The sequence below is a fragment of the Sturnira hondurensis genome, unplaced genomic scaffold (assembly GCF_014824575.4).
Source record: "Sturnira hondurensis isolate 20B ecotype Veracruz unplaced genomic scaffold, ASM1482457v3 Scaffold0019216, whole genome shotgun sequence".
Lineage (NCBI taxonomy): Eukaryota > Metazoa > Chordata > Mammalia > Chiroptera > Phyllostomidae > Sturnira > Sturnira hondurensis.
In genome coordinates, this window is record NW_028091847.1 from 823,324 (window position 1) to 850,689 (window position 27,366).

The window sequence follows — 27,366 nt, forward strand, 5'->3', positions numbered from 1 at the left end:
CACCACCTATGCAAATATCAACACAGTGAAAAAAGGAAGTAATGTTTTGATGGTATAGGAAAATAGTTTTAGCCCTTTGAAACCCATGAAAGGGTCCTGGGTATCCCTAGGGTCTGCGAGTCACACTTTGAGAACTATGGGGGGGGACCCCCCCAAAAAAACAACCAAAAATTATCTCCTAGAGAGCAGACCCCTTGTAGTACAGGCTTCCCCCGCTAGGTGAGTGTTCTAGGAACCCATCTGCATCCGTGCACCAGCTGGCGTTGTGAGAGGCTGCATTTGGCTTCAGTGAATTTTTTTTGAAGACTCTTTCAACACATTTGCCCATTTCATGATGGGCGATTTACAAGCACACTTGTCCACACAGCGCTGAGTGTTCAGCAGTTTTTGACTAAAAACAGCATGACTCCCATGCCCCACCCTCCCTATTCAAATAACCCAATGTCACCCTTAGTGACTTTTTTGCGTGTGTGTTTCCCTGCATGAAAAAAGTTCTCAAAGGGGAAAGTTTTGCTGATGTGGAAGAGGTCAAACAAAAAACAGCAGGAGCAGTAAAAAGCATCAAAATCGACAAGTTCAAAAACTGTTTTGAGCAGTGGAAAAAACATCTCGATAGGTGTATTGCATCAGATAGTACTTTGAAGATAAGCAAAGTTGAAACATGTAAGAATAAATACACATTTAAAAAATTTTTTTTATTGTTGTTCAAGTATAGTTTTCTGTCTTTTGCTCTCATCCCAGCCCACCTCCCAGTGCTCCCCACCTTTCTCCCCACAATTTCTCATAAATAAGTTCTGGTTTTTAACCTGTTGTATGAGGACAGGAGTTCAGAGCAGGAGTCAGGGTCCAGATGGCCTGGGTGTGAATTCTGCACCTGTTGCTGCTTAGCTGTGTGACTTAGGGAGGGTGCCGAACCTCTCTGTGGCTGTTTCCCATCTGTAAAATGGGCATAACAAGAGTATCTGTTTCATTAAGTGAATTAGTCTGCCTAATAGTGAAACCATCAGTGGTTATTGGTAAACGTACCTAGTCCATTGATTGATTACCTGGGGAACAAAGGCCCAGAAGCTGTCTCCTCTGTCAGTCTTCCAGAATGCTCGGCACGCTCACCTCACCACCAAAGTTGCTCTTTTGTACCCTTTGGTGGCAAAACACATCTTAACTGAGTGAAACCCCATATCCTAGAAGGGACAGTATATTAGCCAACAACTTAGCATGGATTGGTTTATCTAGTTAACCTAAGAGCTCTTGCCAACTGAGTTAAGGCCCTGAAGGAATAGAGAAGGATAGTACTTAATCAAAGGACTGTGGGTGGGGGGACCCCAGAGCAGCAAGGGGGGTTTATTGGACAGCCAGTGTGGAGTGAGGGCTCCTTGGGGAGGGAAGGAGTGACAGTAACTTTGCCTCTCATAACTGGGATTGGTCCTGGGCACTGTATCTGTGTGAAGTGTAAACTCGTGTAAGTGCTTCTCCCTACGCATTATCTGGTTCTGCTGTGGTGCAGTCGTCCCTGGGGCGGTGGCACAATAAATCTCATCAGTTTAGACCTGACTGAAGTTGAACTTGTGACTCCTGGGAAGTAGGCAGTGCAGTGCACAGAAACGAACATGAGCTCTGCAGTGAGCCTGGCGGGGCTCAGACCCCGGCTCTCATATAAACTGGCTGCGTGGCCTTGGGCAAAGGGTTGAACCTCCCTGAGCCCCTCTCTGTTCGATCCCTGTAAAATGTAAAATCAGGCTGCCACTACCTCCTGAGGGGGTCATAAATAGTAAAAGAGGTCGCTGTTGGTAGGCACTCACTAAATGCCAGTTGCCTTCCCCAGGCCCACTGCATTTATCTTGAACTCCATCACTGTCAAGTTATAATAAGGGCCTAACTACAATTCAAACAATGTCATTGTAGCTTTTTTACTTTTATTAAGAAGTTGAAGTTTTAGGAAAAGGTAGATACAGTCCTAGAAGAATTGTGATGCTGCTGCTTCTTCAGAATTTCAAGGAACATATTTCCCAAAGCATCACCCCTTGTCACCGTTTATGGGGACCCTGAGGTGCGCTGCCCCAGATCCCCTCTGCCCCACAGTCCTGTTCTGTTGCTCATCAGCTCAGCCTGGGAGTAGCCCACGGACTGCACCCCCCCCCCCCCAGCCCCTTGCACGCTGTGTCTGCTGCCCCCGGTGAAGAGGCAGAAGGAAGCCGTGTGTGGCACAGCTGGCCCAGGGCCACCTCTCCGAGGCCCTTCCCTCCTCCTTACCACCCAGACTGATTTCCCCAGTGCCCTAATCTCCCTTGCTGTTCATAGAATCCCCACTGTTCCTGGAATGTGTTTGATTGTTTCTACAATCTGGGTGGCTGTACCTTTTTTCCATATCCCCATCAATAAGTTTCAGGGAACCTTATGGTCATTAATGAATCTGTTTTCACAACCTCCCCAGAAACAAGCCTCTTCTGTGGCGCAGATCAAAGAATCTGTAACTGACACAGGGGAACCCAGCCAACTGGCCTTCCCCGCATGGAAAGCAGGCCCTGTTCTAATCTTTCCTTGGCTTTTGACTTGCTGTGTGGCCTCTGTTTCCTACTCCAATGATAATATCTACCTCTCAGGAATGCTGTGGAGTTCAACAACTGCTGGGAGCAGTTCCTCTGGAATGCTGAAAGATAGGCATTGGGCCTGCTACAGTGCCTGGGAACGCGAAGCACTTTACAGGAGTCTAATCCGTGCAGTATCTTTGTGAGGTAGACGAGTGGCAGGTGTTCCTGTGCCCACTTTAGACCCTAGGAAACGCGCGTTTCACCGTCTCGTTTTAACAGTGTCTATCCACTTCTCCTTTCCAGATACACCGGAAATTGTCTACCTGAATGGAGGCTAAAAACCAATGTACTAAGCAGGCTTTATCTTATTGCAGCCTTTGGCTTGTGTGTCTGATTCCACTTTTGGTCAGAGGGAGAAATGCCCTTCTTGGACCCTGGGTCCCTTCCTGATCCCCTTTTTGGCGTTGGTCCCTTTTGCCAATATTTTGTTTCTTTGACCTCGGCAGGATGTGGCACTAACAGTGATCACACCTTTCCAAAACCTGGCTGTGACATTGTACTCCCAGAGTTCTACCTCTGTGACTGACCAAAACTGGTCCCTCTTGTCTGCTCTTCCCTTAAATGTAGGCTGAGGTTAAGACCTTTTCTCAATATAATCTAGAGGTAGTCAGACCCATTTTTAAAGATTTTAACCAAAACCAGTGTTCAACCTGAATTTCTGACTACTGGCGTGATGCTTCTCAGATTATCCTGACATCATGCAAATTCCACGTACTTAAGAGCAGAGTTCACTTTCTTTCCTCTCCCCGAACTACCAACCTGGAAAAAAAGTGAGTCTCTCCTCTGGATCAACCAAATTTTGGCAGGGGTTTCACTATCAGTTCCAACCTGGGAGTCCTTTGAACTCCTTCCCTCAACCCCTACATCTAATGTGTCCCCGTAAACAACATCCCTCCCCAGCCCACCCCCCATTCAGGTTTGCATCTCAGGGGGCTTCCGTGTTGCACCAGGGCTTTCCTACCAGGGTTCTCTGCCATCAGTCTCAACCTTCTGCAGCTAGCCTTCTAGGCTAGCCTTTGGCCTAGCCTTCTAACCTGGAAACCTTGATCTTGCTTTTGCACCACCCTCACATTTTCCATGGCCTTCTATTGTCTTAAAACAATTACAGTGATAATCTGTTGCTGTGCAACAGACCCAAACTAAGTGACATAAAATGACCACCAATTTTGGGACTCCCAGATCACTCTCTGGCTCAGGAATTTGGAAAGGCACAGGGGACCTGTGCCTTGTCTCTGTTCTGTGATGTCTGGGCCTCTGCTGGGAAGATTCAAAGGCTCGGGTGGCCTGATATTTGAGGGCTCACTTGTTCATGTCTTTGGCGATTTGATGCTGGCTGCTGTCTGGGACCTCAGCTGGAGCTGTCAGCCAGAACAGTGGTCTCTCCATGTGGTTGCTTGTGCTTCCTCACAGTGTGGTGGCTGGGTTCCAAGAAACAGTGTTTCTGAGAGAGGCCGGGTATGGCCTAGCTTCATAAGCCACACACTGCCACTGTCGCTGTTGTCATTAACCTGTTTGGATTCAAAGGGAGGGAACACAGAAGCCTGTTTCTCAGTGGGAGGGGTGTCAAAGTCACATCACAAGAGCATGTGCGTGATTTTGTTGCCATCATCTTTGGAAAATACAGTCTGCCACAAAGCCCAGCCTGATGTCCAAGTTCCTTTAAAAGATGGCCCAGCTTTTTCTTTTTTTTTTCCTTTCTTTTTTTTAAGTCCTCAACCAAAGATTTTTTAAAAATTGATTTTAGAGAGAGAAGAAGGGGGGATAAAAAAACACATCAATGTGAGAGAGACATCTGTTGGTTGCCACCCACATGTGCTCCATCTGGGGATCAAACCCACAACCTTTCCTGGTGTCTGGGGTGCCACTCCAACCCACTGAGACAGAGACATTCGGCCAGGCCAGTGGCCCAGCTTACTTTTTAAATAGAACTCAAGAGTACTGATCGCAGAACACTCCCAGGCACTGTGTCAGAAGACTTTCTGCCCATTCTCATCTCATCTAACAATTCTGAGAGCTTACAGGTCACCTGAGTCAGGGAGGTTAAAGCAGCTTTGTCCAGGGTCACCTGGGCAATAAATGGCTGGACAGGGTTTGAGCACAGGACCCTGGCTCAGATCTTAACCTCCAGGCTATGTTGTCAACTTCTGTCAGAGCAAAAGCCCAGGTCTGGGAGGGAGGGAGAAAAGGATAGCAGTTATAAAAATCTTACTAGGATTTAGTTTTGTTAATAGTTTAGACTCTGATCTCCCTACAGGTCCAGGTACAGTCCTGGAAGGCTCACAACTCAAGGGCAACAAGACTCTTGGTAGCTGATGGCCCAAGCCAGCTTAGTCCTTGGACCACAGATAGCTACACTGGGCAAGGAGAGCCCAGAGAATGATGCTGGTGACCGACTCTGTGTCTGCCTGTTTTGCCTCTTCAGGCCTCAGCCCAGCCCCTTCACTTCTGTGCGCTCCGAGAGGCTCACTGTCTCTTACGGCCTCTCCCCATCTGTTTGCTCCTGCCCGGTCCTCATGCCCGCTTAGGACTCCTTGGCTCTAGCACGTGTTTGCTTTGCCTTGTGCTCACTGCAGCCTCACTTAGAGTTACAGGGGTTTATCTGTGCATAGCTTGGCTTCTAGCTTGGTTTGGCCCCTTTGGTGGCTCTAGGATTGCCCGGCCTGTACCTGCTTAGCTTACCTGGTGTTGCCTCCCAACCTCGCTCACGCTGTTTTCTCTTCAGGATGGATGCCCTTTGCTCCCGTTCTTTACCTGGATAACGCCGACTCTTCCTTCAAGATGCAGGTCAGGTTCTACCTTCTCTCTCAAGGCTGGTTACGGCCCCTCCCCTGAGCTTTCAGAGTTCCCTGTACATTCTTCAAGGATGGTTTTTACCCCATTCTGTGCTCATCTGTTGTTCAGTGCCATGGGACCCTCACTCGCTTGAGAGCACCAGCAGGGAGCAAACCGGGTGTGGTCCACCTTCGATGGGCTCCCAGCTGGGCATATCAAAGACAATCAGATCCTCCCTGCCTGGTGGCCGGCGTGGTCCCTGGCACACCAGGACTTGTTTGTGTCTGTAAAGGGGTGACTGGGGTGGGCGCTGCCAACAGAGAAGTTAGGGTGGGAAGACTTAGAAGATGTGGCTTCTCATCCAAAAAAAAAAAAACCTACTGTGTGTCTTCGGACAAATCACTGCCCTGGGATGCAGTGTCCTTTATTTATGAAATGAAGGGGTCTCCTAAGGACCTTCTCAGCCCTGATACTCTCTCTGTGAAGGTAACTTTACCAGATAATCCTTTGGCTTCAGATGGCCATGGAGCCAAGCAGTAAATTCTAAATATTGAAAATAGGATCCCATATCATCATTTCCTAAGGATAAAAATTTAGGTACTTGCACAATTTTGCATGTGCCCCGGCGGGGGCTGCAGATTTGGTGGGACGAGATTTGGTAGGATCGTGAACATGTCCACGGACCCTAATTCTCAGGACATGTAAGTCTCCATCGATTTTATTATCTTCTCTCCCATTTAGCCAACAAGGAACATTTCAACAATTTTCAACTCTTAATTAGCAAAAGCAAGGTAATTGACATATCTCTTTGGGAAAGAGAGAAAATGATGTTTTTATGGCTAACAGTTTTTCTTTATAATAAAAGTCTGGTCTTGAAAACACCCTAACATGATAGGTTCTTGTGACTCAATTGTGATTACATAATTATATGTAATAATTTGTGTACGATGTACAATAGTCCTTCCTTATCCACAGAGGGAGTATGTTCTAGGACTGCCCAGCAGCTGCCTGAAGCCATGGATGGTACTGGACCGTATATATGCTACAGTTTTCCCCATACTTCCATACCTGTGATAAAGATTAATTTATAAACTAGGCATAGTAAGAGGTTAACAACAACAACTAATAGTAAGATAAAACAATTATAACAACATACTGTAATAAAACTTATGTGAATGTGGCCTCTGTCTTCTCAAAGTCTTACTGTGCCGTTCTCACCTTCTCACTGAAAAGGAGCTTGCTGGGGCTTCTCTTTGGCAAATCTGAATGACCGGCGTCACTGCTCTGGTGTTTTGGAGCCATTACTAACCAAAATAAGGGTCTCTTGAACCCAAGCACTTCGATACCATGACAGTCGAGCTGATAACTTAGACAGCCGAGCTGATAACTTAGACAGCTGCTACGCGACTGAGGGTGGGAAGCAGGGGCGGGCCAAGCAGAGGGATGATTCACTCACTGGATGAGACCGAGCAGGAGGGTGTGCGATCTCATCCCACTACTCAGAATGGCACACAGTTTGAAACTTAGGAATCTCCCACTTACCTCTGGAATTTCTCTTGTGATGTTTTCAGATTGCTGTTGACCATGGGTCACCAAAACCACAGAAAGTGAAACTGTGGTGGATAGGGGGGCTACCTGCATGTGTGTACATACATTTATACATAGATTTACACAGTTTCTTGGCTTCAGGCCTGAGTTCTAGCCCCACCAGCCCTGACATAAAGAGGTCGTTCCTGCCACTTCCCAGTGAGCTGTGTGTGAGTGGAGCTGAGAGTCGTTTCCTGGAGTCCTTGTGCCCTTGACCAGGTTGATTATTCTCAGTTTGCTATCCCTGTCTGCATCGAACAAGCCTCTCACCTCACTTCCCTGTTTCTACCCTGCCACGTGTCACCGACTCCCCAGTTCACAGGGCCTCCTCCAGGAAGCACAGAATGACATCATATTGAAAACTTAAATCTGTCAGTGTTGCCCCTCATTAGAGGTTCGCTGCACAGCTGGCTGGTGAAGGGAGGCAATGCCCATTTAAGGTGTGATCCAGTTCTTGTTGCGTGATCCTCTTCTTTAGTTTTTGAAAATAACCTGTGGATCCCTCTTATTTCATCTCGCTCCCGTGGCATGTCCCAACAGTGACTGCCTCTGTTTGTGCCACAGTTTCACCCCCTACAAAATGGGGGTCAACAAACACAGCACCTGGAAGTTTCTGAGGGCTGCCAAAGAAGCTGGTTAGTGCTGAGTGGTTGGTGAATAGGAGGCAGGACCTGTCTGCCACCCAGAAGAGAAGCACCTCACAGACAGATCTGGCAGCTGCCCTGACCTGCCAGCAGGATGTTCTCTGTAGGAGGAAGAGTCGGGGAAAAAGCTCACGTGGGTGAATGTTCCCCAGGGTCTGCCAGTCCTGATGACAGAGGGAACTCACTGGATGGTGTCCGTGTCCTTTCAGATGAAGGCGAAGGAGGGAGGGGGATGGGCAGAACTGGAGGAGGAAGACAGGCCCAGGAGAGACCTATGTGAGGTCCAGAGAGATAAACAGCATTTTGTTAGTCTGGAGGAAACCAGCATGAAAATACAGCTTTTAGGAAATAGATTTCCAATAAAATTTGTAAATCCTTTGCTGAGGTAAGGAGATAGCAAAGTTTGAAGTTTTAACCATAGCAGTAATATTAAGAGAGAGGGAAAAACCACTTGGAAGAAGAGAATATGAGCTTCTCCTTTCACATGTGACATTAAATGGTGAAATTCACATACAAATACACGTACACAGCTTCCCTGGTGACCTTGGTTTTTCTTTTTTGACCGGCCCAGCCTTGGGGTATTTTCCAGCCCTGTGTCTGTTGCACCCTGATATCACTTCGCCATTCGTACCTTTTCACTGCACAGTTGCTTCCTGTTTGCTTCCAGAGTTTGTTTCTGACCATGCAAAGCGTAATCTCAGCCCTTCCAGGTAGCCCCCAGGTGAGCATTTCTGAAACCCTGGGTCCCAGTTTCCTGACCTGCAGAGTAAAGTCATTCTGAGATCTGAAACCGAGGTTCTTCGAAAAAGCTTCTGAGAAGGGCAGCTGTGAGAGCTCAGTCTCTGCATAGCTGGGTGGGACGAGTGAGTGGTTTCAGCAGCGAGACTCCTGAGTGGCCGTCGGTATCCTTCCCACCCTCCCTGTGAGGCCTGCTGTGAGCATTGCACCGGAGCCCCACTGCTTCTCTGGAGGCCGCTACAGCCCCTCCGCCCACCGGAGTCTGTGGCGGGCATCTCTTCCCAACTTCCGTTTGGCGACATCACACTAGTTGCTCCAAATTAGCTATGGTGAGAGTATCACACCGTGGAAGTTGGCCAAAAACCCACAAATCATCCACTCCTCACCCCCCACCCCAAGTTTAAGTACATGTCAGTGGTCCATGGATCCAGTACAGCTTACTTCTCACTTGAGTTTGTCTCTATCAAAACTCACTCCTTTGTGGTCCAGCCTTCACTCCCCAGGCAAAGTTCCTAGTCACTTCAAGGTCATCACTGCCTGCCTTCCTGCTGAGCTTGCAGGAATGTCCCTGCACATGCAGTGAAGCACATGAGCTGGTGGTTTTGAGCCTGTGTCTACAGCAGATTCTCTCACTGCTGGTGACGGCCATCTTATTAACACCTTTATTCTAGCAGACCCCGTCCTTTTGCCTTTTATACTGTTGTTAGGTAAAGATAGGTAGTGTCTTATGTTTGTCACAACAGATAACTGGAGTTATAAGTGACTGCCCTGCTCAGATACCTGCAAAGATCCGCCAGAGCCTACGGCACTGGCACGAACTCTTCATAATGAAAACCCTGTTAGATAAGGCCTCTGCCATCGTCTGTCTCCCCGTTACATGTACCCTGTTTGCCTTTGTGTAGGCACAGTCTGTTCTTTCTTCTCCCCACCCAGGGTCAGCTCTGACCATCAGGGTCCTGTCATGGTCTACACTGAGTACTACCTGGAGGCACAGTTGGGGCTCCTGGCTTCTCAAGGACATGGCTTCTCTAAACTGCAACGGGCAGCTTGTTGGGAAGGTCTGGGAAGCCCAGAATAGCCCACCGAAGGGGTGTCTCTGGACTCTAAAGATGCAAGACCATTTCAGCCCGCAGGCTGGTGCTCATTCCACTGATCCGAGCCACACCAGCCAGGGTGTTGCTTTTTTTTTTAAGATTTTATTTATTGATTTTTAGAGAGAGGGGAAGAGAGGGAAAGAAACATCAATGTGCGGTTGCCTCTCACCTGCCCTCTTCAGGGGACCTGGCCTGCAACCCAGGCATGTGCCCTGACTAGGAATTGAACCACTGACCCTTTGGTTCCTGGGTCTGTGCTTAATCCACTGAGGTACACCAGCCAGGGCTCTCAAGTTTGGGTCATGGACTTTGCTCTCAGTTTTCCACTCATACTTCTTTCTATCCATCTGCCTGTTCTAGGAGGGAGTTTCTGATTTAATTTCTGCCAAAGTTACTGCTCTGGCCAAACTACATTCACGTTCTTCCTTGGCACTGATCTTCTCAATTTCAGCACCTGTCCTCCTAGTACAAATGTCAGTAATTTTTTTCCTTAAGGGTCAGTTAGTAAATATCTTAGGCTTTGTGACCCATATTGGCTTCTGTCACAACTACTCAACCCTAGCATTGTAGTGGGAAAGTGGCTACAGACAATATGTAAACAAATGAGTGTTTCAGTCAGACTTCATTGGCAAAAGTAGGCTTTGGGCTGGATGCAGCCCATGGGCCACAGTTTGCTGACGCCACCCGGGTCACACACCTGGTAATACCCACTCCTGATGCCTGTTCATGTAACTGACGGCTAGCCTGACTATACGATGTTCATCATTGTAGCCCAGGCAGGAGATCACGTGTGGGACGCCCAGCCGGGAACCTTGCGGCTTCAGAGGGTTCCAGAGAGCGTTACTTGTCCCAGTTGCTCTACCCACAAAGGAGTGCTGGTTCAAAACTCGGCAAAAGCACTTGTGTTCTGAAGGCCGGTGCAAGAGAGCGGCATTTCCGGATCTCAGCCACATGTATACTGCTCTCATGTTTTCTGCATGTGCTCTCTCTTCCTCCTGCCCTGTTAGCTACTCAATATTCTCTTTTCAAAGATGATCTCCCTTAAAAAACTTCAACCTAATGCATTAAGAAGAAAATTTGTATCATTATATAAATGGAAAGCCAGTACCGTTTGCAATAAATGGACGATAACCATAAAAGTAAAATACACTGAAAACAGTAATTAAATTCTAGCTACTGTTGCTATTTGGAAGGTTCTAAGCCCATCACCTTTCTTTAAAAGAGGGAGGAAAGCGTGGCCGGTGTGGTTCAGTTGGTTGGAACATTGTCCCCTAAACAGAAAGCCGGTGGGTTTGATTCCCACCTCAGGGCATGTTCCTGGGGTTGTGGGTCAGTCCCCATTTGGGGTGTTACCAATCAGCATGTCTCATATGAATGTTTCTCTCCTCTCTCCCCCTTTCTTCCTCTCTCTGAAAAATTTAAATAAATTTTAAAAAGGGAGGAAGATTAGTATTGCAAAAGTATTAAAGACTGTCCAGCCCCAAACTGAGAACTTTTCTTGGTGTAAAAAGAAATATTAGAAAATAAGTCAAATGTGGTGCATTTTTTAAAAATGCTGTTTGCTCGCCTCCTGCAGCCATTACATGAAACTCTGTGCCTCCCGTGCCCCCTAAATGCGCTGCCAGGGTGAGAGGACTAGTGGTTTGGGTGTGAGGCAGACCTGTGTTCTAATTCCTGGCTCCTCAGCTGCAAAGTGGAAACAGTACTTAGCCCCCTTTCGTGGGCACAGCAGGTAGGAGTCAGGTATTGATTGTCCAGGCCAGGAGGAAGCCGGTGTGGGGCTCTTTTAGACACTGCAATTGGTGTTTGTAAAGCATCCCACACAATAACTGTCCTTTGCATGGGCACTATGGTCCTTGGAATCCTTGCGAATTCACAAGTTTTCACAACAGTATTCATGAAACTTCTGTAATTGGTCTGTGAATTTCTATAATTGCATCACAGCTGAAAGACACCAACAAGTTACATATATTCTCTTCTGGCTGCTGACCAGTGTGAGCATTAAATGAGATGATGTGTGTAAAATGCTTTGTAACAGTACAATCTGCCGGGCAGCAGGTTGTGGTGTCCTGTCCCCCTGGCCTCATGGCCTGAGTTGCTGGAAGGTGGAGACTGGGGTGGTGGGCTTCTGCCCACGTCACCCCTTGCATTTGGAGCTTGTACAAAACTGTGGGTGAGGGGATGGAAAATGTCATTCCTGTTCATTCTCACTTCCTTCTCTCTGCTGCCCAAGACCAGGTTTTTTACCTTGTAAATTCTAACAAATCTTGGTGGTCCCTGCTTCACATCCAAAAAACTCTAGGCTGTCCCCACTGGCACAGGCCTGGGGCATAAATGGGTCTCCTTGCCCTCTGTTGACTTCAGGTGCTGCTTGGGTTCCCCTGTGTCACCTCCTGCAGTGGCATTCTGCACCATTTGCCCTTGAGCCAGTCAATATTCTGCCATTTCAAAGTTTCAGAGCTCACTCTCCACCTCCTGTGATCCTGCCGGTTCACAGTCTTTCCCTTAGAACTTTTGTTTATAGATGTTTTCACAAATTCTTAGCCATGGGGTTCTTTTCTTCCAGCCTTTTCAAACTATTTTTCTTGGCTCACAGATTAAAGTCTGTCTGTCTGTCTGATTGAATGAAGATTTCTAAAACCTCTGCATTTTATTCTCAGAATAAACCACTCATAGCACAGAAAACCTTCTTCAGAGGTATTGTTTTTGTTGTTGTTTTTGTTTTCTGTTTTTGCCCAGGCAAAACAGAAAGGTTAGTTCTGGCACATATTTCTGTGGGAGGACTAGGCATCGGTTCTGTCCTTGACGGAGGACAACCGGCAGGACTGGAGAATTCTCCATACTGAGGAGGGCTGGAGAAAGAGGCCATATGGCCCCAGAGAAATGAAGTAGCCTGCCACGGTCACATACCCAAGTGGTGGCCCACGCCAGCAGTCCTGATACCTGGCCTACCTTTCTGCCCATGACCTCCCAGTAGGCTGGGGGGGGGGGGCGGTGGTGAGCATTATCAAACCATCGGGGAAAGAGCTTTCTCTGAGAGCTCTGTGTCCATCACAGGGCTGCAAGGACCCTGGTCAGAGAGAGAGAGTAGTCCCTTCACGTTTGGATAATCTGGCCCGACCCAAGTGGGTTGAATTGAGGGCCTGATTACATGGGCTTAGAGAGCAGCCACGCCTGCACTCTGTTTACTTGTGTATAGTCATCCCTGGAGCATGCAAAGTGCTGGATGGTGGGATGAGCGAATCACAGGGCTTCGGAGTCTGGCCAGGCAGCAGAGGTTGAAACAGAGGGTTGTGATAAATGCAACAAACAAGGCGCTAGCTCGAGGCTGTGAGGGCACCAACCCTGCCAAGCTGGGCAGACTCCCCCCAGTTAACATGAAATTTGGATTCTGGCAACTGGTGTTAACCAGACATGACCTGGAAGTGAAGAATGCCCCTGGACCGCATTCTGATGATCACCGATGTGGTTGGGCCCCCCGTGTCCCAGCATGAGGAACTGCCCTCTCCTAACCAGCTCAGGGAGCTCGGAACGGTCAAGAGTATTACTCTCCTTGGTACTGCCCCTCTTAAACCTCTCCGAAGGAGAGTGGGGGTGAGTCCTTCATGACAAGAGGTCGGTGACATGGGCATGGTGGCCAGCCCAGCAGTCCTGGCACCTGGAGAGGCGAACAAGGCAGCCACTTCCCCGGGGAGCCATGTTCTTTGCTGTGAGCAGAAGCATCAGGAGGCTTCTGAGTTTTGTTTTGTTTTGTTTCTGTTGGTTATAGAAAGAGGAAGAAGGAAGAAGGAGGAAGAGAGGCATGTTCTGCTTCAGCACCGAGCATGTTGTGTAAGATTGCACTACAGACTAAAGTCAAATCAGTTAAATCTGTGTTGATTGGCTAGATGTGGCAGAAAATATCAATAAGAGAATTCCAAAAATATGTTCAGGCAGAGGAATCATCATTGCAGTGAGTAAACAGGGCATTACTTTGGAGGCATTTTTCAGGTAGATTTAAAAAATAAAAGTTCTAGTACATTTGTTTTTAAAACAACCCTGTCATTCAGTCATGTCTTCCACTGACCTAAAACTCTTAGTGTGTTTAATAAATCTATCTGTTGCACTCAAGGTGTAGTAGATACCTTCTGGGAACAGAAAAGTGTTATAATAGTAGTTGGCGGGATGCTGTAAGAGAAAGGCAGTTGATGTGTTGGTGAAGTGGCCCTGGCAGCCCTGTGTGGAAGGAAGCAGGGGGAGGGATTGTAAGTCAACTGCCCCAGTGGTGGGGTGCACACAGCCACCAGGCAGACTTATACTTGCACCCACATATTCAGAGCCATGAGGCTCTTCTCTGAGGAGGGGGGTCCAAAGAAGAGCTTCTGGAGGGAAAGCGAACGCTGGGCTATGTGGACGTGTCTCCCAGTGCTTCGCTGGTGTTCAGTGACCCTGGTGGGGTCCACTGATTCCGTTCGGGGCCTGGCGAAAGGGTCCTCTCCTTCCTGATCTCGCTTATGCCGGCCTTGCCAGTCTGCTCCCTTGACCTTCCCTGGGAGCATCTCCCCTCCTCCCCAACCAGGTGGCTGTGTCTTTGTGCACCTCATCTTCTTCACTTCGAAGAGGCCCGTCTGGACTCCTCTGTGCTCTCAGCCCTTACCTGTGTTCACCTGGCCCATCCTGCCTCCTCTGCTCAGGAAGGACTCAGCTGAGGCATCACCTTCCCTGGGGGCCCTGCCAGGTTTTCCTTCTGTGTTTCTGGCCACCCGCTACCCTGCGGTGTGGCACAGGCCTGTGTCGTAGCAGCACGGCGTGCAGGGCGCTGACTGCTTGCTTGGCGGTGCTCAGACGTGAGCTCCTTGTGGTGGGGAATGCACTTTCCACCTGTCTCTCTGGTGTCCAGCATCATGAGTGCTCAGCAGGGGGTTGTCAAATAAGTGAATTGAAGGAAGTTAATCAAACCTGGAGTCACCCAAGAGAATACTACATAAAAGCAGGGAAGGATTCTGTGGAGTTTTCCAGGGTGGTTGACGTGCAGTTGGTTCTTTAACATACTGAAAACGATCAACTTCATTCATAATTAAAATGCAAATAAGATTGTGTTTTTTACCTATAAATGGGCAGAAATCAAAATTTGATAACTGGGTTTTCAGATGTGTGGGGAGACAACACTGTATTTGTATGTTGACATTACTGATGTATAGTCCTATGACCCAGTCATTCCGTTTCTACAAGCTTATCTTCCAAAATGCACTCGTACATGTGCAAAATTAGATTGATAGACAGATACGCATTCCAACATTTGTGGTTTTCTGGAAATAGTTGCAGATTAGAAACATCATATGCCCCTCGGTAGGGCACCAGTTGAATTAATTATGGTGCATTCATAAAATTGAATATTGTACCACTGCTGAAAAGAATGATACAGCTCTTTGTGTGTGAATATGAAACAATCGGCAGGTGAAAAGAGCATATACAGACCATTAATAATTGTATTTTGCTGCCCTGGCTGGTGTAGCTCAGTGGATTGAGCACAGGCTGCAAACCGAAGGGTCGCCAGTTCGATTCCCAGTCAGAGCACATGCCTGGGTTGCAGGCCAGGTCCCCAGTGGGGGCCGCATGAGAGGCAACCAACCACACATGGATGTTTCTCTCTCTCTTTCTCCCTCCCTTCCCCCTCTCTCTAAAAATAAGTAATTGTATTTTGCTTTTGTTTATAATACTCTGGAATGACTAAAAAAACAACTGGCATAAAGAATTGGAGGGCTGCCCTCACTGGTGTGGTTCTGGGGGTTGGGCATCTACCGTGGAGCAGAAGGCCACCATTGGATTCCCAGTCAGAGCACATGCCTGGCTTTTGGGCCAGGTCCCCAGTAGGGGGCAGGTGTGAAGCAGCCAGTCAATGCTTTTCTCACATCTATGTTTTTCTCCCTTTCTCTCTTCCTCCTTTCTCCTCTGTCTAGAAATAAATAAACAAAATCTTAAAAAAAAAAAAAAAGAATCAGGGGGCTGAAGGATAGGTGTAGAAGGGTGAATTTTCCTACCATATTTTATTTTGGTACCTTTTGAACTTTGTGCAAAGAATACATAGAACTTATTTCTAAAAAAACTTGTTTTAAGAAGCCAGTGGAGTGGTAGATAGAAGTGTACAAGTTTGCTGAGATTGTCAAAATCACTAAGAAGAGTTCCATGTGATACAAACACTTTTCATCCTGGTATCTATCACCCCCCCACCCCCTCTACCATTGGAGTCTCTCTCACTCACTGTTACCCAGACCACTGAAAGAGCCCTGCACAGTTCTCTAGTGGTGCTTCCGTTAAATACAGCTGAATACTGCTATTTTCCCAGTAAATGTGCCATGCCCTAACTTTCTCTTATCTGCTGCTATAAAGCATGTTTACTTTAAAAATGTAAATGCTGTCTTTACAGAGCTATTGAGATCAGGGTTGCAATAATCAGTAGAGTATCACTACAGTACTCTTTAAGCAATGTTTGAATTATGGGCCAGAGCTCTGTTTCTGTGTAGTGGAAACACAGCTTTGATCCTCTAGTTTATGACATGAATGGAATTCCTTGGAGGCAATTATAGTCTCCTCATTCGGTTACATGCCAAGACCTACATATACCTATAGGAAATGGACAGGCTCCTACTTGGCTGTGTCATACCCTCCATTCATAGAAAATTTCGTGAAATAACATTATGCCTCAAAACCCATATACCTTAAGTAACTTTAGTGGTAATGTCAGGTAAAGTCATAGACTCGCTATTTTTGGATTGTAAGCCATCCAGTTATAAAATGCTATGGACTTTGCTATCTAACTTAAAAGTTGTGACCCCAGCCAGCCCTTGCAGCTGACTGGCCTGGGTAAATCCCTCCCATTGATCTGCCAACAGCAACCAAGGCTCAACTACAAGAGGAGGGTGTACTCAGCCCACACAGAGGGTGCGCTTTGAGTACCCTGCCTGAGTGATAGGGGAGGCTGTGCCACTGGACACTACAGGACACCTACTACATTAGACCACACAACCAAGACACAGAGTCAAAGCAGCTCTACCTAATATGTAGAAACAAACACAGGGAAGCTGTCAAAACAGGGAGACAAAGAAATGTGGTGTAAATGAAAGAACAGATGAAAACTCCAGAAAAAGAGCTAAATGAAATGGAGATAAGCAATCTACACATGCAGAGTTCAAAACACTGGTTATAAGGATGCTCAAGGAACTGAGTGAGGACCTCAGCAGCATAAAAAAGACCCAGTCAGAAACAAACGTTACACTAATTGAAATAAGTAACAATTTACAGGGAAACAACAGTGGAGTGGATGAAGCCAAGAATCAAATCAATGATTTGGAACATAAGGAAGCAAAAAACAACCACATAGAACAACAAGAAGGAAAAAGAATCTGAGAAAATGAGGATAGCATAATCAGCCTCTGGGACAACTTTAAGAGGTCCAATATTTGCCTCACAGGGGTGTCAGAAGGAGAAGAGAAAGAACAAGAAATTGGAAATCTATCTGAAAAAATAGTGAAAGAAAACTTCCTTAATTTGGTGAAGGAAATAGACATGCAAGTCCAGGAAGCACAGAGAGTCCCAAACAGTATGGATGCAAAGAGGCCCACTACAAGATACATCATAATTAAAAGGCTAAAAGGTTAAAGATAAAGAGAGACTCTTAAAAGAGAAAAGTTAGTTAACAGAAGTTCCCAGATGGGAGGGGAGAGGGGGAGGATGGGTGGAGAGGTGAGGGAATTAAGAAATACAAATAGGTAGTTACAGAATGGCCATGTGGATGTAAAGTACAATATAGGAAACAGAGTAGCCAAAGAACTCATGCACAGGACCCATGGACATGAATAATGGTGTAGGGATTGCCTGAGGGAATAGGGGGGTGCTGGGTGGAGAGAGGCAAAGGGGAAAAAATCAGGACAACTGTAGTAGCATAATCAATAAACTACAGTAAAAAATAAAGGCTTTGGAGATACAAAAAAAAGAATTGTGACCCAAAGAAACTGCAGGATTTGTTGAGATAACTTTTTAAAAATTCAGTCTCACCCTGGCTGGTGTAGCTCAATGGATTGAGCCTGTGAAGCAAAAGGTTGCTGGTTGGATTTCCAGTCAGGGCACATGCCTGGGTTGCAGGCCAGTTCCCCAGTAGGGAACACATGAGAAGCAACCACACATTGATGTTTCTCTCCCACTCTTTCTCCTTCCCTTTCCCTCTCTCTAAAAATAAATAAATATATATTTTAAAAATTCAGTCTCTATTCTTAGCTTCCTTCTTGTTTCTCACCTTCTCTCTGTGATAGTTCTGTTTTACTGCCAAAATGAAGTGAATCTTAGATTTGGAAAGTGTCTTGCCTAACTGCCTGTTGACTTCTCTCAACTGATTCATGCCTGAGGTACTGACCAGAGAGGTTAAATGACTGTCCCGAACGATACCTGCCTTTGACAGCTTGCTGGAGGTACTGCTGAGATTCAAACCCTGATTTCCAGTTCTCAGCACATTGTCCCTCCCCTCTTCTTCTCTGTTGTGTAATTAGGGGTGGGGAAGAACTATCAAGTTAGAAAATCCAGGGGGTGTATTTAAATTTATACGTTTTTAAAATTATTGTTCTCTAAGAAAGCAAGGCCTTTTGCTTTGCTTATAGACATTAGTAAAAAAGGTGTTTGCATTTACACAGGTGTCTTGCTTGAATATTAAAAATTTTGTATTTTCCTCCAAAGAACAAAAGTACTCTGAATTAAGCACAATTATCAAGGTTCTCTCTTAGATGAACCATACTCCATTGGTTTGCTAGTCGTACTTCTCAGCTTCTGAAATTATCCTGAAATAGGTCTTCAGCCAGAATCCACAGAGGCTTTGGTATAGAAGCTTCTCTCCTGATTCAGTGTGGGCTCCATGCAGTGCCTTCTAATTGATCACCTTCTGGTGACTCATCGGGTAAAGCTGGGTTCATTCACAAAGGAAAACCAGGTGCCAGCTCTCCTGGGCACATGAGTACTAACGCTGGGAATGAGAGAAGCAAGGGGCATTTTAGAGTGGTGCGTTTCTATCAGAATAACCCCAATGCCTTCATTTGTAGCGTGCACTGCAGTTTACAGAGTACTTTCTCATAATTCCCAGGGGTTGGTGAGAGACCAATGAGAGAAGGGGGCAGAAGTTCACCAAAATAGCAAGGAGGCTGGGACTCTGTGAACAGCTGAGGGGAGGGCACCTGCTAGATCTCTTCCCTCCCTCAGTTAATGCTGTTGGGGGCCTGGCTCCGTGCAAAGAAAGGAACAGGGTCCCTGAAGTAGGAGGCAACCCTGGGTGCCTCCAGGGAAGGGAGAAGAGATAAGAAGTGCAATCTGAAGCTGTGGTGGCGCAACCTCCTCTGGTCACCTGCTGAGCCAGGTAGGTTCACCTTTATTTGAGTCAGGTATTGACTCCTCTATGCAACTTCCCATTGATGGGTTCTGCTGGGGCCTGGCTATTGGTGCTGACTTGAGAGGAAGTGATGAAAAGTGAGAAACCAATGGAGACAGATGCTCGGTTTACTTACTGTCTTTGTAAGACAGGGAACTCAGAAGAGAGTGTGAATCAGCAGCTGGAAAGAATCCCATGTTTCAGCGCCAGAGATGTTAACCCTGTCACGTGCGCTCATTGTGTCGTCAGCCTTCCTGAGCAACTGCTGTGTACTCGTCAGCAGGTCAGCGTGTGGCTGTGCAGGGGTGGGGTAGGATGTGCCTCGTTCAGGAAGGATACAGTGTGGGAATCTAGCATTTCAGTCAGCACCCCTGGAAAAATTTCTCTGTGGACGTCTAGTCTCCCAAAATTGGTTGTGAGTCCAATTTTTGGATTGGAGTTATATCCTTGCTCATTTGCCTCATTTCACAATTGATGTAGAGGGATTGTAAGATGAGTCCTCATTTAGATGAGGAATCCTTTCTCAAATAAGAATAATTTATATGCCATTTCCCCCCAACTCATTCATCTGTGTTTAAAGTTGGCTGTTTTCAAGATTTTGCGAAGTGAATTTCCTTGTATTCAAATCAGGTAACATTAGTTCTGAGAGCTAATGGTTTTCCTTTTTTTTCCATCAGCAGTTTATGAGATATTAAAGATGTTCATTGAGTTTTTTCTTTGTATCCTGTGAAGTACTTTTATTTTTTATTGGTGTTGTGTGAGAAGTTATTTTTCTGACTCCTCTTCCAATTTTGAAAAATAGCTCTTCTTACAGTCTTTTTGTTTTCTCCAAAGCACCCCCTGAGGGCGCAGAGGAACCTCGGGAGGTTAAGTGCCAAGGGGCAGACCTGGGTGAGGAGGAAAGCGTTTTTGCACCCCTTCGTGGGAGTGCAGGTGTCTCGCTGCTGTCAGACACGGGAGTACTTGCTTGGGCTCTGCCTTCTCCTGGTGCTTGGAAACAGGGGCTCGAGTGTTGCTGGTTACTACTTGTGATTACATTGTAAGGATTCTGTGCAGAAATAGGTGTTAAAAGATACTCGGTTCACTTCTAACTAAAAATACAAGCTAGGAAATAGAGATAGCCTTTTCCTTGAAGATTTCATTGGCTCAAGGGACCAGCTCTAAAGTTGGTTCTTTTGTTTTATTGAAATTAGCTACAAACTTCTAAGGGTTGCTGAGGTCAGTGTTGTCTTGTGTTTTTTGTTTTGTTTTTTTTTTTTTTTTACTAGATAGTAAGTAGTGTAAGGACATTTTTGTTTTGTTACTACTATACCCCAGAACCTAAAACTAAGTGCTTTGCATGTAGTAGGTGTTTAGTGAACATTTGTTAAATGAATTTGGCAAAGTTATTAGTTTAGTGTTAGAAATCATTCTGGTCTCCAAAAATCAGATAAGATGTCCAATATTTCAGCTCCAGGCAGAACGTTTGGGTATGGGGAGGGTTGGACTGTTCACGCCAGCCCAGTCCTCAGCGTGAGTGAGGTAATGGTGAGTGCCGTCTGATCTCCCACCACACGGGGAAGGAATTCCTTTATGAGGTGTGTGATTTGGCCTCTGTCCTGTCTGTCTCTGCTTACCTGAAATCTATGAGCTACATAGGAGATGAGTTTAATTCTCCTTGATTATCATCCCGACTGTAATGAGTAAGATCAAAGCCTTTAATAACCGCTGGAAGTAGTTCCTTCTTTTCAGAAATAAAATGCTGTCTGTTCGTCACTCATTCCCAAAGGGTGAGGGCTCAGCTTCTGGCCTGAATGTTTGTTAACTAAAAGTATTTCTTCAGTTAATCAAGGCATGCCACTGTACTCCTTGTCTTCAGGAGGAAAGCACCACCTCCACATGAGTCATTGTATGGAATCACAGGAAGTATGTGCAGTGGCTACTTAACTGTGTCAGGAAATGTCTTCCCCTGTGTTTTCCAGTCATCGGCCTATTGTATTGAGCTGATGAGCATAACTAGAGTGAAAGAAATTGGCTTAGTTGGAGACCAGTCAGTGTCTTCAATAGGCACTTGTTTGTACAGTTGGGAAAATACGGGGTGGAGTACGTCAGGGAAAAGGAGCCAGCTGTCAGTGACACGCGCTCCTGGAGAATTTGCTGATTGTTGGGTACGTGCTGTGTTCTAGGTGCTACTTGGGCTGAGGAGAAAAAAAAACAATGAAAAAGACTCAGGTAAGCAGAGAGGGAGGGAGGGAACAGTTTGGAGAACTAAAGAGAAAACAATTAATTGAACAGGAAGAGATCCTGGAAGGATGGCACAGTTGTTGCTGGCTAGGCTCCCTTCGCCTTTACAGAGATGATTTTGTATTTACCATGAGCCACACAAGGCGAGCATTTATTTATATGCTCATATCAAAACTTGTATTGCATCATGTTATATGTTTATCTGGGCTCAAATTTTGGTGTGAAAATGTTCTTATCCTGGTTAGTCATAATTACAGATAATGAGTTGAAGGCCTTCTAAGAGTAATTAGTCACTTCTCTATGAACCACACTTTGGCTTCGGTCACTGGGATCTTCATCACAGCAGAATATAAGCGTTAAAGAAAGTGCTTTCAGTTCTTCCTTGGTCTAGATCTAGAAAAGCTTGAAGCTGGCATGCAGATTCCTGGGCTTGCAAGGACTGAGACTTACCTTGCAAAATCTCACCTTTCTGGATCTAAATGCATGTTCATACTGAGGCACACAAGAATGTCCTAGCTTTCTGAGGACTTTGCCTCCCGGTCTGTGATTCACTCCCCTCTTCTCCACTCAGCAGCCCATATTTGGGGGAAGGTTCTCAAACTGTGCCTTGCCCCTTGAGGCTCAGCACAGCCTTGGTTGGGGCCATTGATAATAGCAAAGGCTTTCTCGGTTTGCAGGTCTGCTCAGCTTCCAGCCACAGGCCACGAGAGCCTGACCGTCACCTAGGGGTCACTGGACCCTGTGGAGGAGTTTACTAGTTAATGCCTTTATTACCCTCTCCCAGGGGCATTTGTATTTCAGTAAATTCTTTCGAGGAACAAAGAGTGAACCACCATGGTGAAGTTTCCAAACTGCTTCCTGGAGATGTTTTTGGTCTCAGAGTCTACAGTGATACTGACACAGAGGGGAAAGCTACAAGTTCATTCCTAGCACCCATTTTCCTAGGATTTGCCTGAGGGGGCGCATCTCGAAATATATGTATGAGACATACATTTTGTTATTGGGGAATTGACAATTCCAGAGTGATTTTAAGAGTGGGGACTTCAGTTTTTACACCACAAGTCAAAAATAGTCATTCCCTAGCTGTGAGACTCAAACGAGGGCCATACCAACTCTTCGGTTACCTATCTGAGAAGTGGGGGTAATGATGTCTGCTTCTAGTGGCGTGGTAAGGCTTACTGAGACGTTTAACACACATTACCAACGGTATTGTAGTAGCGGTGGTTTGGGGAGAGTTCCTGCTGAAAACACTGTGACGAGTGTTTGGGGTGTACCTCTGAAACTTCATTAGACTTCATCAAATAAAATAATTTGGGGGGGGGAGAGAGAGTGTTCCGTGAAGCCCGTTGAGAAGTTCTGGGAAAACTAGAGCTAGAACTGTGTTTCTTTCTCTATATTGTCACAAAATGTTAGGGAGAGGAGCAGTGCATGGGAATGGTGGTATGATACATAGGGATTGTCCACAAACTGGACATGAATCTACAAAGAGAAAACTTTATACGTTGGCTTCCTTTTTAAACAGGTAAAATACTGAATTTCTGAGAAGTCTGATGACCTGCTTCACCAGGCCAGTGTTTTGTGTTCAGTCTACGGTCGAGCTTCCTGATTCCTTTTAACAGGAGACGATTTTAACCTTCGTCTTACACCCGCTTCCAAAAGACGCACAGAACACTGAAGCTGGAGTGGTGCTTGATGTCTTTTTATGCAGTCTGTTTATTGTGCCCCAGCCCAGGAGAGACATTCCTTGCCAGCTTGCCCAGGAGTAGGAACCTGACCTGACATCTTATGAACATCTCATCACCATTATTTAATCTCGTTGGCTTTTCCCTTTTCCCCTTTGACCTCTTTCAACAAGAATTAAAACCACTGATGTTTTCCTCAGAAGGGAAATCTGGAATTGTGTTAGCAACCTCTTAAAAATCAAGGCCTTTTTTTAAGAGCTAGTAGACTCTTTGAGAGGGGATAGGAAGTAAACAGTTACAACGTCTCAGACACTTGCTCGTCATTTCTGGGACATCTGTGCCATTCAAGCCGTGGACTTTCAAGAGATCCTGTCCCTGAATGCTCATAATGCCCGGAGCATGTTGGAGCTGCCTGAGGGTTTGTGGTTTTGTGGACACACATTTATGGAGCAAGGGAAGTTCCTGGGTTTATAACCTCAATTCTCCTGGCTCAAAACCTTTATAACAAGCCTCCACAGTAGAATCTGATTTAATCCTTTTATGATTTGGCCCACAATGCTGCTCATATTCATGGGACTCTGGTTACATGTTTTTTTCTTAAAAAAAAAAAAGAAAAACAACGAAAACTCCTTTTGTTTACTTTTGAACAGTTTTTGTGTTGAAAGCATTTAGTTTTCTAATAACTATTATACTACATTTATTTTAGATTCCATAGAGGCAGAGGCAGTTGTTCTTAAGAATTTTATAAACAATTTGTTTTATTGACTCATAATCATTCCCTATGCTCTGCCTCTTGAGGGGCGGGGGAGCTGGCAGAAAGAAGACAAACGAACACAAGAACTTTAAGAGACAGTTAAGTAGAGGATTGGATTTGGCTCTGACTAGTCATTCATTTGCTTCCCTGAGGAGCCCTAGGTCCTAGTTCAGTTTAGCACAGGATGTGTCTTGTACAGGATGTTCAGAAGTTTTAAGGGGAACTTTCAGAACTAATGAGGAATGGGTAACAGTTAAAGTGCCTCAAACACATACTAATGAGGGCACAGTTGCAGTGGAATCTGACTGTAGTGCTGGAGGGAGAGGTATGGCCTGGAGCTCTGGTGGTTTCGGGCTCAACTCTCCCACAACCCTTGGAGTCAGCACACTTGCCTCTCTTATAGATAATGCACGGTCCATCCATGATGCTGTAATGTCCCTCCAGGTGTCACCTGATAGAGCTCTGAACTGCTATGGAAACAAGTGGGACCTAGTTGAGAATCTCTCATTGAATCCCAAACATTCTTTCATAGAAATCTCTTTGCTGTCTCTGTTGCTTCTCTTGCAGTTTATCCAGGGATCCTCTGAGCCTTAGCTGACCTGATTTTTAAATGCAACTTGAGATTCTGTGAGCTGGGTTCCCACGATTTATGTTAACTTTGTTCTCTACTCAGGACCCCAGCATGGCCAGAGCTTGAGTGAGAGTTCTCAGGGTGGCTGATCAGACCTGTGACTAATTGAACATATGCCTGAAAACTTGCCATTATCTTCCCCAAATGCATGCTGGTGCTTTACCCTTTTTAAAATACAGGTTAAATGGTTCTGCAGAATTACAGATTTCTCCACAATTGATTATGATTTTATTTCCCCAGTTGATTGCCCTGCTATTTTAAGCAACAAATTCTACCGCAGAGAGTAATACCTGCCAGGCCCTTGAAATTCCTAACAGTGGGCATCCAGTTTACCTGAAGTGAATGACATTCAAGTGGAACCTGGTTCCTCTGGGTATCTATAGTACAAAGATCATATATTCATTAAAAAGTACCCTAATGTAGTTCTATGGTGAAGAACCTTGGAAACCATCGGTTTAAATTAGTTAAAGTTAGGTGAGCTGAGGTTACTTTGTCTTGTAGTTCTTTAAAACTGGATAATCTGCATGTGGATACCCCAGTCACCAGTTAACCAGAACACAGAACCAGTGACATTCCAGCTGCCCGCCAAGCACAACAGCTGCGGGGCAATGCAGTCAACCCTTGAACAACACAGGGGTTGGGCGCCACCACTCACACAGTCACACAACTGCATATGACTTCTTTTCACCAGAAATTTAACTGCAGTTGTCCCTTGGTGTCTATAGAGGATCGGTCCTAGGAACCCCTGCAGATTCCGAAATCTGTGGATGCTCAAGTCCTTAGATAAAATGGCATAGAATAGCCTTGGCTGGTGTAGCTCAGTGGATTGAGTGCAGGCCTGCGGGCCAGGCAGCCGCAGTTTGGTTCCTGCTCAGGGCACATGCCTGGGTTGCAGGCCAGTTCCCAGCATGGGACGCATGAGGGGCAGCCATACATTGATGTTTCTTTCTTTCTCTCCTTCCCTCCTCCTCTGAAGATAAATAAATAAAATCTTTTTTTAAAATGGCATAAAACAATACATACAGTTGGCCCTCTGTATCCATGGGCTCCCAACCATGGATCGAAAATGTTTTTTGATCCGTGGTTGATTGAATTCACAGATGTAAATTCTGGGGATACAGAGATCTGACAGTGTATTTATTGGGAAAGAAAGAGTCTCCGTATAAGTGGACCTGTGCAGTTCCAAACCCATGCTGTTCAAGGGTTAACTGGATTATCCCTGTTTCTGGTAGTGTGGAGCCTAAGATTCTTGCCCTTCTCCACCCAAAACATTTAGCTGAGCCCACTTGAACATGAGGACAGGAAATGCTGAGTTCCTGAATCCCAAAGCCATGGGGGAGGAGTCTGTACGTCCACACTAAAAGACACTCTCTGCTTGACTACAGGCCTTATTCTGCTTTCATTTAAAATGAAAAAATATATATTAGTCCTGGCTGGTGAGGCTCAGTGGATTGAGCACAGGCCTGTGAACCAAAGGGTTGCTAGTTCAATTCCCAGTCAGGGCACATGCCTGGGTTGCTGGCCAGGCACCCAGTAGGGGGCACACAAGAGGCAACCACACATTGGTGTTTCTCTCCCTCTCTCCCTTCCCCTCTCTCTAGAAATAAATAATTATTTTTAAATGAAAAAAAAAACCCAAAAAACCTTACGTTCCCTACTGCCCTCTTTATTCTTGTTTTTAAGGTGTAACAGAGTGTTGAAGGCTCAGACCTGGCACGCATAAACTATAGGCATGATCAAGCGTTGCTGGTGAGGGAGTAGGCACACAAAGTTTGAGCAGTTTGATGGGGCAGAATTGTTTTAATGACAAAGACACGGAGAAGTGGGGCCAGTAACCCCGTCATGAGATGGAATTTGGGCGTGGTGATGGGGAGCTATTCTCAAAAGACAGGAGTAACCAGTTATATTTGCCTTTAGAAAGTCACTGGCAGCCGAGTGTGAGATGGCTGAGAGAGGAAAGGGAAACACAAAACGGAAGACAGACCAGCCAGGAGAGGATTGCTCAGGAGTTCCAGAGCTCTGAGGATGGGAAATGTCATTTACATCTATTTAGAGAAGCTTGATTTCTCTTGGAAAATAAAGGAACTGTGACACTTTTCTATTTTTTAAAGGAACAAATAATTATTTTCTTGCATCCAATTACTTTCCTAAGTTATTTTGTAAAAGCTTGGCTTATTTTTTTTAAGGCAGGACATATTTTATGGGTTTCAAAGGGAGAAAGATCTCATTTGTTGTTAGAGACTGAGCCAAATGCTGTTTTATTTATTTATTTATTTATTTATTTATTTTTCTAAAGGAAATAGGGAAAAGAACTCCATTTCCTCTCCTCTTGACTAACCTGGTGAAGGAAAAACAGTTTGCCTTCCTGGGTGATGTCCCTGTAAACAGCCAGCAGCGAGCAAAAGCAGGGCTTTCCTCAGCCTTCTGGGTCCCGTGTTCTCTGTTTCTACTGTATGCGCTCGCCCCTGTGCTGCACAGGACACTATAAACAAGGAGCCTGTCCTGGAGGAAACCAGGGGGTGGCCAGTGTCATCAGATAAGTAATTACAGGAAAGAGTGAGCGGCTTCGTAAGAGCTAATGAGGGCAGAAGAAACAGTTCTGCCTGGACACACCCTGGAAATGCCTGCAAGAGTGAACTAGGTTTCGAAGGGCACATACAAGTCCCTGGCGGGCATCCTGAGTACCCTGACAAGAAGGCACGGCATCCAAATGACACCTGGGTAGTTTGCAGCCTATCTCAGAGATCCTGACCACTGCTGATCCTGAAGGATAATCTCTCAGCATAGTCTCCCAAGTGGCCTGATGGAGCTCCACTTGAATAGGTTGTGCTGCAGTGATTGCCATTTTCCTTGTTTAGATCCAGGTCCCTTTTCTTCTTCTCCACCCTGAGCTAAGATTAGAGATGCTATACACCAGCTTTTTAGAGATGATTGCTCCTAGAATCCTGCTCAATGAACATTCCATTTACTTACGGAACTGATTGCCCAGTGTGCGGGCTCTACATATGAGACATTATAGGCAAACATCATGGTTTTGCACCCATTTGGTTAGGATTTGGGATGATCCGGACTGGGTAGGATTTGACTACTTACGCACTATGAACAAGAGGTTTGCCAAATCAATTAATATTCTGTTGAGTAATATTTCAAGAAGAATGCCTAATCTAATTATGGAGAAAAGGTGTTTGGGTTTTCTTTTTTTGTACTTAAGCAGGATCAGTGTTTTATATTCATTAAAGCAGTGCTAGTTGGAGTTTTAAATCAC

At 45.8% G+C, this 27,366-nt stretch overlaps 1 protein-coding gene across 15 annotated transcripts in view; it reads left to right on the forward strand.

Annotated features, from left to right (window-relative positions):
• Window positions 1–27,366, forward strand: part of IGF2BP2 (insulin like growth factor 2 mRNA binding protein 2) — a 154,079-nt gene that overhangs the window by 82,841 nt on the left and 43,872 nt on the right. For 9 of the 15 annotated variants that reach the window (XM_037027550.1, XM_037027549.1, XM_037027544.1 and 6 more), the window contains exons 3-4: window positions 2,832–2,874; window positions 5,311–5,372. The exons of 5 other annotated variants lie outside the window; for them this stretch is intronic. In XM_037027550.1, the coding sequence (XP_036883445.1) occupies window positions 2,832–2,874; window positions 5,311–5,372 (105 nt within the window). Of the gene's footprint in view, window positions 1–2,831; window positions 2,875–4,949; window positions 4,974–5,310; window positions 5,373–27,366 lie in introns of those variants that run through there. One more of the 15 variants, XM_037027555.1, reaches the window with a different exon arrangement.